Source organism: Rattus rattus, chromosome 3 (assembly GCF_011064425.1).
Source record: "Rattus rattus isolate New Zealand chromosome 3, Rrattus_CSIRO_v1, whole genome shotgun sequence".
Lineage (NCBI taxonomy): Eukaryota > Metazoa > Chordata > Mammalia > Rodentia > Muridae > Rattus > Rattus rattus.
Window position 1 is genome coordinate 201,942,929 of NC_046156.1, and position 12,715 is coordinate 201,955,643.

Below are 12,715 nucleotides of genomic sequence, written 5' to 3' on the forward strand. Positions count from 1 at the left end.
GTCCCTGTCAGTTCTAAGGCATTGTTTCGCCATGTCTAGAAGCCAAGTGCACTCCTAGGAAGCACGAGCATTAAGATGACTATGTAACTTGTTTTGTCTGCTTGGGACGATCACCTGCAGCGCTCTCTGTCCTTCCTAATCCTGCTCAAAGCCAACTCTGCACAGCCAAGTTTTAGAAAAGAAACATTGAGTCCACTCTGCCCTGATTCCCCTGGGATTCATTTCCCAACAACACCCTTGTTTAGCAGGACAGCCAGCCAGCTTTAAAACTGTATTATGAGCTCCGGGATGCAGCTAGGATTTATAATGGGTACACAGAAGCACTCAGAACCACAGCTGAGCTAGCAGGCTTCACTGTAATTACTCACAATTGGAGAAGGATTTCTGTGACTGTTATGGCAAAAAGCATAACAATATTAAATCACAGAAGGTTGCAAAACAGTAAATTTGTTCCAGTTCTGTTATAAGAATCAATCAATATTGACCACAAGAGGCCTACGCACCGACAGGCTGCAGGTGTGCACAGAAAGCCTACTTTCCCCGAGTCCATTCTGTGAGCAGAAATGGGAGTAGTTAAAGGTCCGTGACTACGCTACTCTCTGATCAGTTACTTCCATTCAATGTTACAACACTCCTTGCTGTAAAGCTAATCATAGCAGAGCCCCGGCAGTCTGCAAGAATACAGGCAGATCTGTTTAATTAGCTTATCGATAACACTACATCAAACTTCATGAGTTATTGACTAAAGCTTTGATTATTTTTGTACGATGGCCGACAGCTTTCTAGGTCACTCTTGGTATCATTTGACATCCAATGTCAGATGACGTACCATATGGCTCACGTGTGTATCTAAGGCAGCATTTACTTATAAAAATGAGATTTCTCACTTGGCAGCAAGGAGACATCAATCATTTCTCTGAGCACAAGTTTCTAAGAAGCTTATTTCAGTTTTTCCATAATATTACATTAAGTATGCTTCAGGAAAAAACACGAAGTTTTAAAGAACAAAGATATCAAAACAGCCCAGGGGCAAACAGAGGAATCAGGACAGATACATAGCACCCACGTGGTGGCTCACAACCATCTGTAACTCCAGTTCCAGAGGCTCCAACACCTTCTTCTGGCTTTCATGAGCACTGTACACAAACGGTGCAAAAACACACATGCAAGCAAACATCCATACACATAAAATAAAATCGATACATTTTTAAAAGAAAGATGCCAGCAATAATGTTTTACTGAAACTTCTCTTACAGAGCATTGGGCAACACACCAGAACTGGGAAGCAAAAAAGGGACAGGTGCAAACAGCAAGGTCTCCTACAGACAGACAACCACCTGACAGACAGACAACCACCTGCAGAGACCAACAGCTCTCACTGGGGAAAATTAACCAAACATGTTGTTCCCACAATGGAAGGTCCAGGAATACAAGCGAATCTACCACCAGCTACAAAGACTTACTCATCACTATCCAGATCTACAACAACAAAAAGGCCATCTGCACACCAGGTACCTCCTAAAGAACGGTTCATAGCTGGTGCTCGAGAGGGAGGGAGGGAGGGAGGGGTCCAAGGCTAAGGTAGAATAGCAGAAAAGCTTCGAACACGAGAATGGCTGAGAGGGCAATGGCGTGGGGCTCCCTGCCTTTGGATGGACTGCAAACATGTGCTGTGACTTCACTGAGTCCTCCATCATGTCTTCATTGTGAAGTACACACAGGGAGCCAGAGTTAGCCTCACCGTGTTGCTCATTTGTGTGAGACGCTAACGACCTCAGCACAGAAAGCACTCATGTGTTAGCAATCGTTACTGCTGAGCCTCTACTCCAGGTGACACTGAGATCAGCCTTAACCCTGCTTTGCAACTGTATAAAAGGCAAATGTGCTCTGCACAAAGGTACCTGAGTCTCAGGCTTGCACATAAGCATCTTGCCATTACCTCACAGGAAAGTGCCTGAGGCCAGAGGAAGAAACCTGGGAGTGCAGTAAGCAGGACAGATCCACGATGGCACAGAAAAACTGCTTTACCACACCCCAAAAGCCTTCTGAGAAATGAAATTAAATGAAGATAAAATTGTCAATCAGATATTAACTCATACTCTCTAAAAGAACTATAATCCAAAACAGAGTTTGGTTTTTTTTTTAATAGTATACTCCTCAATTATGCACAAAGCCCTCAGTTCTAGCTCCAGCATCAAAAAGAATGAAAGGAAACTGGGATGGGGAAACACCAAGGGAAAAGGAAGGACAGAGAGGACAGGAGGGAAGACAAGGCAGGTGTCACCAAAGATACGAGAAACTACAACTTACAAGCGCTACTGATTTGAACTTAAAATGATGCTGTAGGAAAGAAATGGTTGGCAGGTAATGTTCTCAGAGTTGTCCCGTCTTCAGCACCAGCAGCATGTGACGTCAGCGTGCACACATAGACCTGGACACTAATGCTCAGAGCTGCATGGCTCCTGAGAGCCCAGAAGTCCTAAGGGATGAATACACAGAAGGCGGTGCCCACGAAGCAGAGCGCTATCCAGCGTTAAAGCGCTGTTAGCATCAGCCAACCAACTGTAGCCATCCCAGAACCGGGCTCCTCCCACCTTCAATGACTCAGTGCCAATGGCCCCCGCCGTCGCTAATGTGACGTGCTCCCACCCTGCCATGTGTTCCCAGTACCCATGCTCCATTATACCTATAATGCCCGCCATCACGACCAGCAGTGCTGTGTTTTTCCACCCACCCTCTCCAATCAATCTCGTGTGAGATCTTTCGTGTGGTGTGGTTTTTGTGGCATCCTTTGGCTCTGACCGCTAAGACTCTTTCACTGCAAAACCCTTTTGGTTGGAACGCTACAGCATGTAGAGCCCTGAGGACGTGCCGCGTGGGGACAGCTCTGTTCAGCTCATGATCTTCAGGCAGTCTGCTGGGCCTTAGGACAGTCTCAAGGCCTCCTGTGATTTCACTTAAAATGATCCACAGGAAATGCCCAGAATAGGCAAATCCACGGAGACAGAAGGTAGGGGAGTGAGGAGGGCCTGCCAGTCATCACAGGCTTTCTTTTGGAGCGAGGAAAATACCGTGGAATTGTGATAAATTCTATGAATATACTAAAATCACTGAATTCAAAATGAAACAGAGCAGAATGAACCTCGTTACCCAGTGGAGTTCGCTCGGTGACAGGGCTAGGGCTTGAAGCTGCAGCAGGGCTCAGTGGAGAACAGAGGTGTCCTGCTCAGGCATGAGAACGAACACAGCAGAGCTGTGGCATGTGCTGGGGAGAGCAGTCATGAGCACCAAGGTCCGTGTCCTCCAGAGGAACACGGCAATATTCCAAGCCACTGCATCTTAGTTCCGGTTTTACTAAACAGAGGTCTCTAGGTGCCTTCAGCCAACCACACTCCATTACAAGGAGGACAGCTACTCACATTGGAGGACCATCCTCGTCAAGCACACGTTCTGGAAAAACAAAGTTAAGCAGAAGGAACACAACCTGTGTTGTGTTTTCTTGATTGGAAAGCCCAGCTCTCTGTGGGTGGCACCATCCCTAGGCTGGTAGTCCTGGGTGCTTTAAGAAAAAGCAGGTTCTTGCCTCCAGGTTCCTGCTCTGATTCCACAGTGATGGCCTGTGATGTGGAGCTGTAAGCTGAAATAAACCCTTTCCTCCTCAAGCTACTTTGGACAACAGAAACTCTTCAGACAAATGCCATCATAAAAAGTAGAAATAACTATATGGGGGAGCCATACAATGTACTGAAATACTATTTAAACCATAAAATAAGCACTCCCTGAATACCCCCCCCCAATAGGGTCTCTTGTAGGTGGCTGAAATGGTCTCCTGACTCAGAATGTCACAATCGGTGCCATCTGTGCTGCAGCTGTTCTGGACTTTATATAGCAGCAGGGGGCTTCAAAGCCAGCGAGACAATCTCCTCACTTTAGCCACTGCTCCTGCAGCACAGACTAAGGTGTATGGGCTTTGGCATCAGGCTAGTGCGTCAGCCTAGCTTCTGGGAAAGTATTCAGCAGGGGTTGAACTCAGTTAATGAACCCATGCAAGCACACGGAGAGCTTCCTGCCTGTCATGACAGACAAAAAAGCTTCAGAAATCTCTGGGGGATTTGTTTTGTTTTGTTGTTTGTTTTTCCTTTTTTTTTTTTTTTTGCCTTAGACATGGCAAAAGAGCCACAAATCCCAAGTCTGGGTAGAATTTACTAGGTCTGTCTCACTAGAGACAGGCTATCATAAAATTAAGTTGCCAGACAAAATTTAAATTCAACTGCCCTTAGGAATCCTGAAAACCAACACGGATGAATGGCCACCACTACAACTTCAACCTTATTTTTCAGTTTCCACCAAAACCCAAAGCTAAGTTCAAACACACTTGTTGGCATAACTTACCTATAGTTGAATTTGCAGACATTTTACCATAATAAAAAGCCGTGATATTTAAATACGTTAAATTCCGAAATGTGTGGTTGGCTTACATCACATAATAACAGGAAAAGTGAACAGTACCTCGATGTTTTTACTGGCCACATTCTTCACAACAGCAGGGAAGAGTTCTGAGGCATTTTTCCCCTTTGCAATCATCTGTGGGGTTAAAGAGGACAATCAGGACAGAAGCTTTTAAGTTAGTAACCTGAAAACAAGACCACGTGCTGGGAAATTTTACCTACACTAATACTTGAAAGACTGTCACAAAGCAAGGTACACAGTAACAGTTACACTCTTCTCCAGTGTCAAGCACATCCTGGCTCCGCACATGCTCTTGTGCTTCAACATGAATCCAGAGATACACAGACACAGAAGGGATTTCAATGTACAGCCAGACACGGGAGTACAGTGCTGTGACCCCAGCACCCGGGAGCAGAGGCCAGAGGAAATCCAGGGCCAGCCTAGCCTATGGGAGACTCTCTCTCATCCAAGGTCACACTGCCTAAAACCAAACTCAGTCTTCAAGATAAAGGATTTTAAAACAAAACAAAAGCACATTACAGAAGTTGATTCTCCTCAACACCAGACACCACAGAGAGTTCTTGTTCTCTTCTCACGTCTAGACAGCAGGTCTTGTTCTCGTCCCACATCTATAGAGCAACCAGGCCCTGGTGCTCCTTCTCAGCTCACTCCTGTGACTCCATCTTTGCTGTTCTGGCCCTACCTCAGCTCAGCACCATCTCTGAGGCCATCCCCAACAGTTAGTTCCCTCAGTGCCTGTAATACACTAGTACACACCACTGCGAGCCTAATACGGGGTAGCCAATCGCAGAAGGCTGCTCCATCACGCACGAGGTCTGGGTTCTACCTAGCATCGTGATGAGGGGAAAGAAGGCCTCTCCCCTACTTTGCTCACGTCAGCCTACTTCAAAGGGGCCTGACAACCTATAGCTCCAACTGCTTCAGTTACCTCTCCAGCGTCCTCCCGCTGCCCTCAGAGCTCTTCTCAGCTCCTCCGTCTACGCTGTTAACGAAGGCCTCACTCTCTCTGGCTCTGTTACCATCACAGCTGCCACCAGTTCACTGGACTTTCCTACATTCAACCTTCCTGAGCTATCACCCCTCACGGAAGCCATCCCCAAGGATCTGAGGGTCTCCATCCCCCCTGTCAGAACCACCTCCCAGAATCTGCAATCCATGCTGGAATTTCCCATCGGCTTTAGTTATTTACTCTCTAGTTATGTACTTTTAGTTTATACCTATTTGTACTTTTATTTTCTTCTCATTCTAAAACGTCCAGCTAAAGTGGTACATCAGCTTTATTAAGTATGAAATATGTAAATGCATTACATAAATGCTGTGTGATATTTTATGCTTTGTAATTGCAGTATGAACTCATAAATCCTTTCTGTTGGGACATATTTAAAATATTCTGTAAGGATGCTAGGCACAGAACTGCATGTTTATAAGCCCAGCATTTGGGAGGCTGAGGCAGGAAGGTTTGAGTCAACCTGGGCTACAGAGCAAAAATGTTTCAAAAAAAAAAAAAAAACCTAAATAAACATTCCTTATTACAACCTCACCTTTATTATTATAGTTCCCTACTTGTAATATTTTTACTTATATGTTTTGTGAAGCTTGCTAAAAATCATAGAAAATTCACAAACTCCTTCAGCTAAAACATTTTGCTATGGCTTGTAACCCTCCATTTCCTCATCTATCAAGTCACACTCACACTGTGTGTGAGGACTTTCTCTGAGACCCTGTCACATTCAACACTATGCCCAGGCTAACCCACTCAACTCTATCCTGTAGAACGGTTTTCACAAAGTTAATATATACAAGGGAGAGGGGAAAACACCCTACAGTACAATTCCAAAAGTGCTTGCTGAGAGACCGCAATGCACCAGAGACACAATGGTCCTTAGCCATGGAGTCCCTTCGAATACACATCATGTTCCATAAACAAGTAAACAGCATACCTGGGGCAACAACCTGAGTACCACAGACAAAGAGAGAGAAATGGGAGCCCTGCAGTGCACAAGTAGAGGCAGGGCCACTGCCACTGCTTTTCCATAAATTGATCACAGAGCTCTCCTTTCAGGAAGAGGAAGGGAGGGAGGGAGGAGGGAGGGAGGGGAGGAGGGAGGGAGGGAGGGAGGGAGGGAGGAAGTGGGATTTGCAGGAAGAGCACTTTCCACAGCATGCTCTGTAAGCAGGAGGTCAGAGCAGCCAGGGGGAAGCACACATGGGGAAGAAGGATGTGCTGTCACAGCCGGGGGGTCACAAGTCTCACTGGACCTGCATCTCAAGGAGAACTTTCCAGATTAGTGTGGGAAAGAGAACCGGAAATATAGAAGTGCCTGAAACAACTGTGAGGCCACTACTGTCCTTGTGGAAATGGACTGATATGAGTGAGAGACGAAAAGGCCAGCCGGCTCAGTGAGTGAAGATGGACACAGCGCGTGCTCGGAAGGGAAAGAGGGAAAGATGAGGGGGAGGGGCCGTGATGGAGATGAGGAATCCGGTCAGGCAACTGAGACAGCAGCCGAGCATATGAAAAGGAACAGTATGGAGTAACAGAGCAAACCAGTTAGTCTGCGCTCACAAAGGGATGAGATCACTCATGGTGCAGCCCTCAGTGTAGAAGAACCAAGGCAGCTGTGACTCCCTGACCTCAGGTAAAGAGGGCCTTACTATCAGGCTGCGGGAGAACAGGAGCCTTGGCAGTGACCTGGCCTGTCTGGGGTTCCCATGAGCACCTCTGCCAACATACAATTACATGTAACCCACTTCTGCCAACATACAATTACATGTAACCCACTTCTGGCACTGGAGACTTCACTTGGGGGCGAGACATGTATGGCTGCTGTCTTCAGAGCGCAGTGACGTTTGTAACTGTAACCATGAATCTGTCTCTTTCAGGCCTCACAGGTTTCCTGCTTCGCTTCCTATGCTGTTTCATTTTGAGGCTTTGTTAAATGGGGACCTGAAGATCCTTTTGTCTTCCAGAGAACATCTTGTTATAAAATCTCCCTCACTACCCCTTCGGTGCATGCTAAGACATTTAACCTCACAGATATGAAATGAGTCACTCAAGCTTTCTTGGTGCCTGCCTGAAAACATTTTCTACCGTTATAACCATGTATTTACAAGAAAGCGCCATGTCTTAAAGTCCCTGCTGCATCATGGGATCTTCTTCCAAAGCACTTTCTCCTAACTGGTAACGCCAGACCGCTCACACGTAACGCGACTGCTGTTACAGTCGGCTCCTTCACCTTCCCACCGCCCCACTTTAAACAGCCTGGCAGTGCCCGGAGGTCACTTCCTGGACAGGTCTGAGTCTCTGCTATGAGAAGAGAGGAAAGGATCTCAGCTCTCACACACAGCGTTGTGTGCTCACAACTGTAGGCAGCAAGATCCCAAAACTCCTCAAACACCTTACGTGAAAACAGGGTCACGCTACTGCCTTACTTTGTCTTCAAAATGACTGATTCTAGCTCACTGAAGAAATACCTTGATATCAGAGATAGATTTCTTATGTTACTGCCTCCTTAACATTTTTACAAGGTAATCTAAACGAATTAGCAAGAACAGAGCAATGTTGTTCACCTATTACTTAGCATGCACAGTAGATATAATCACAGCCTACATAGCTCCCAAAAGTCAAAATGCGTGAACATTTGCCTACCCCAACAATCCGCTTCATAGCATCCAGTTTGGCAGAATCTTTGTTGCTCTCCAGCATCTGCTTCAGGTCTTCATTCCTAGAACAAAACAGAAGACGTAATTATAGACTTGGACTTTTTGCAGAAGATAGCTGTTAAATCGATCATCCCTAAGAGAACTGGAAACAGCACAATGGGACAGCAGGAAGGAGTCGCACTCAGATAACCAAGGGCTGGTCTCCTGCTCTTCCCACAAAGTCTGTGTGTACAGCACGCTGTCATGCAGCCCAAAGTGACACGAGGGCAGAACTGCCCTCAGCTTGACACCTGCTGATGAAATGCCAACGAGAGCGTGGCACTTACTTCAAAGTTTCTTTGACATAATCACTAGGGAAAAAATTACCAAGGCAGCTCTAAAATGCTACCACATGCAAAAACAAAACAACCAAACTAAAAACATTTTCAGACGCAGTACACAAGAGCTTGACTAAGGTGTATGCCATACACACCTTCCCAAATTCCTATCCCCATTGCACAAATAGGGACACCTCCTCATTCTGAGACTTTAACCACTTTAACGTCTAAATAGTAGCCTGTGGTGATAGCTACAGGGATGATAACTCAGGGCAGAGAGAGAACTACCTAGAAGTTTGAGTCAGTGAGATACAGCAGCTGGGCATGGAGACAGACAGGAAGGGTGACATTATTCCCAGGTCAAAGACCCAAGCAGACCCCACTGCTACTATTGCAGCTATGCAGCAATGACACTGGGGGGCGATGGGGGGGGGGCGGACAACACTGCTTTGTTTACCAGGCTCTCTGCTACTTCAAACAGCCTTAAAAGCACCTAAAACAAAAGGACTGTCCCTCAGTTCCTGTGGGTCACCACCAGCCTTCTAATCTTCTCTGGGGAAATTCACAAATGTGCACTTGTCCCTCTAAAGAAAATGTATAATTTATAACCTCTCATCACTTTTCATTAAACAAAATGAAATAATTTTTGAAGACAGATTGCTAGACAAAGAGTTCTTGACACTCAGGAGAAGTAGTCAACCAACGCTTGTCCTTGGGCTGCACCCAGAACTGTGATGAAGCCTATGTTTAGGACCCCTAGTCTGGGGTGTTATTGCAAACCTGGCAAGCTGAGAGAGATCTCGGCACCCAGAGCAGACTGATGCTGCAAAACCTGCTTTGCAACGAGGCACTAGGGCAAGGATTTAGAGCTCTAAAATACACATTCGGAAAAGGAGCAGAGAGGAGGGCAGGTGTTAGATATGATCTGTGAGGTCAGACGGAAGGAAGGGTCACGTTACTGGAAGACAGAGGAAAGGTGGTTCTTGTTATGAACAGCAGCGTAGGCCTTTGGTGAACTGTGTTCAGATGTCTTAAGGAAAATGGAGATGAACAGCAGGCGTGTGATGCATGTCTGCAGTCCCAATCCCGGGGTGAGGTGAGAGAACCATTTGGGCCTGGGTTTAAGAGCAGTCTGAGGAACACAGTGAGAATCCACAGCAAAAGGGGCTAGAGGGAGGTGACGGGAACAGGAAGAAAAAGAAGGAAGGGGGTGGAGGAAGGAGAGAGGAGACAGAAGAGAAGGGAAGAAAGGACAGGAAGTTATGCCACTGGATATTTAAATGAGGCTACTTCAAAAACAGCATGTTGATAAAATAGCCTGGTTTCCCAAGAGATAAGACAGATCTTGACCAAGCCAATAGGGCTGTAGAGTGAGACCCTGTGGGAGCGCAGTCCAGAATGGAATCAATCATGTGAGGAGAATTCTGAGTGCATCTGAGAAAACTCCAAAAAAATAAGGTCTTGTGACTTCAGTTTCTTCAAAAACATAAACTATTCTTGAATTATGCTTTCATGCCCCTCCAAGGTGCAGCAGATAGGAGGGAGTTTCCTTCCAACCATTCATCACAACTGGCTACTGGTATTTGTTTACATGCCATGAAAAACATGTTTTAGCCAGGTGCGGCTTGCCAGCCACATGAGCCTTACCCTTGGGACTGTACACTTTGCTCTGAGGGTTGTACTTAACCCTCAGAGCATAAACTGTCTGATGCTCTGAATAAAGTTGGCTAGTGCATGAGTCTTATTTACTGGCTCCTTTCTCCCAGGTCCCAGACTCTAGAGCAGCAAACAAAATCCTGCCTAAAAATAAATAAATAAATAAATAAATATAAATAAATATATATATACACACATACATATATATGTATGTACACACATATATAATTTGATTTTTAAATAAGAATGATTTAAATATAAAAAAAGAACTTAAAATTTTTAGAAAATCCTCAACCCAGCTCTACAACAAACAGTAAAAAGAGATATTCTAGAGAAATATCAAGGGTGTGGCTAAAATCACTTAAGAAAGTCAAACGAGGCAGTGCACTTGAAATCCCAACCAGGGAGGCTGAAGTGGACAGACTGAGTTTAAAGTCAGCCATGGCCACACAGCCATTCCCAGCAGCCCAGGCCACCTAGAGACCTTGCCTCAGAACAAACAAAAAGGAGATCATGAGAAAACTCAGTCGCCTCCAACAAGTCAGAGAGGAAGGGATCCTACAGCAGAGTCACTGCTTAAAACGAATGAGCAAGAACCTGGAATTTCCAGGCCCCACACACTGAGGTACAGGGAAGCAGTCATCTATTCTCAACTAGAAAAGCATCCCTGTAGGAGTGATGCCAGCCAGCCTGGTGATGGGCACTGAGACCCCAGCACAGGCACAAGCCCAGAGGTGCCCAAGGCAGGGCTTCCCATAGCCATTTTCACCCAAGAAATGTTTTACAGACCCCCCATAGCCAGATATATGAAGTAGTATATATAAAAAGCATTCGTGGATAATAAATCATGAAGAAACTCACTTTAAAACATTTCTACACACACGACTTTGCCATGTAGTAAACATGAAAGCAGATCTTGTATGCAAATATGTGGTCTGACCACACATCTGATACGAGCACAGCTACTTCAACATCTGTCACAGCATCGTGTATGCTAATGTATGGTCTAACCAGGCATCTGATATGAGCACAGCTACTTCAATGTCTGTCACAGCTGATCAATGCTCAGTGCTAAGTATCAAATTGTGGTACGTCCATTCCCCGGAATACAACTGAGCAATGAAAAAGAACTCCTGACCCGAGACAGCACTAACGAACCTCCAGAGAGGCAGGCTGAGCCCCTGTCCTGCAAGGCCTCACCCGAACAGTGGCAAGGCAGGGCAGAGACAGAGCCCCTGGGGGCACACAGGGCCTTTGCTTGGCACTTCAAGCATGTGACGTGCACATGTGACGAGAGAGAACAAGTCATATTAACAGGAGCAGTATGGGTTAAAACTGCAGACCCGAGAACAACACGAGTTTCATCAATGCTGACTTTCCTGTTGTGCTTTTATACCAGAGCTTAGCAAGGACAAACTCACCAGAAATGGTGAGAGACACAGGACATCTCTATAGCATATCTCTCAACTCGGAATGACTCTAGAGACCCCAAAATATAAACTAAGAAGCAGCTTTGCAGTGACTGTAACTCAGACAATTACATTTTAAAAGGAAAGAGTCCAGCATCAGCTTTACCACAGGAGACGAACAAGATCATAATTCATGAAAAATTATCATTTTTCTTCAAAGAAATGCAAAGTAAGGTATCATTACACACCCTCACAAGGGCTAAAAATGACTGATGACAATAATAAATGTTGGCATGGACATGGAGCACACAAAATTCTCAGTTGTTGGGAGAAACATAAAATGACATGATCGTGTAGGAAAGTGAGAAGAAACTCTTACAAATTTAAGCACATTGCCATTCATACCATTCACACTTGCCATACCATTCAGCCATTGCTCCTCAGAGAAACAACGCACAGAGCCACACAGTGACTTAGAAAAATATTTGTTATTTATCTCTTAGCAATGATAAAGAACTAACTTACTGATGCAGGCAACAGGTTAATGAACTCTCAGAATCATTCTGAGATCAAAGAATGCAAACACAAAAGGGTGAGGTGGGGCTTAATTCTTGTAACATTCAAATTCAATTACAGTGTGGTACGCAGCTGCATGGCAACCTTCATGGCAACCGGAGCACCCCGGCAACCTGAGCACCCCGGCAACCGGAGCACCCCAGCAACCGGAGCACCCCGGCAACCGGAGCACCACGGCAACCGGAGCACCATGCAGGAGGGAGGGACCACAGGGATGTTTTTATGTCTAAGAAGCTGTAAAGGCTTTGCACCTGTGGTGATGATTTCACCAGTATGGGCATCCGTCAAGCATTTCTATCACAAGGTTTAAGTGGACAGCTGGTTATACGAAACCCTAATTCTATAAGATGGAGAAGGAGGGGTTACAGCACCTTATCCATTGGTTTGAACAAGACATTTAGTTCTACAGACAATGGCAATCGCACATATGAAATCAGCCAGGCCATTGACTTGCAGACTTTGAAATGAGGGTGTACATTCATGTTAATTCAAGAATTAAAATCCCTAAATCCCAGTTTAGTTCATCAGAAGAAACCTCTCAAGTTACTGAGAGAAGCTGTCGGAGCACAGAGCCTAGAGCAGTGGTTCCCAGCCTTCCTAACATTGTGACCCCCAGTTCCTCAT

General features: G+C 45.5%; 1 protein-coding gene across 1 annotated transcript in view; it reads right to left on the bottom strand.

Moving 5' to 3' along the window:
* Positions 1-12,715, bottom strand: part of Ap3b1 (adaptor related protein complex 3 subunit beta 1) — a 199,983-nt gene that overhangs the window by 159,935 nt on the left and 27,333 nt on the right. Inside the window, exons 2-3 of the mRNA XM_032899017.1 lie at positions 8,120-8,195; positions 4,510-4,584 (exon numbers count right to left, since the gene is read on the bottom strand). Coding sequence (XP_032754908.1) covers positions 4,510-4,584; positions 8,120-8,195 — 151 coding nt within the window. The remainder of the gene's footprint in view (positions 1-4,509; positions 4,585-8,119; positions 8,196-12,715) is intronic.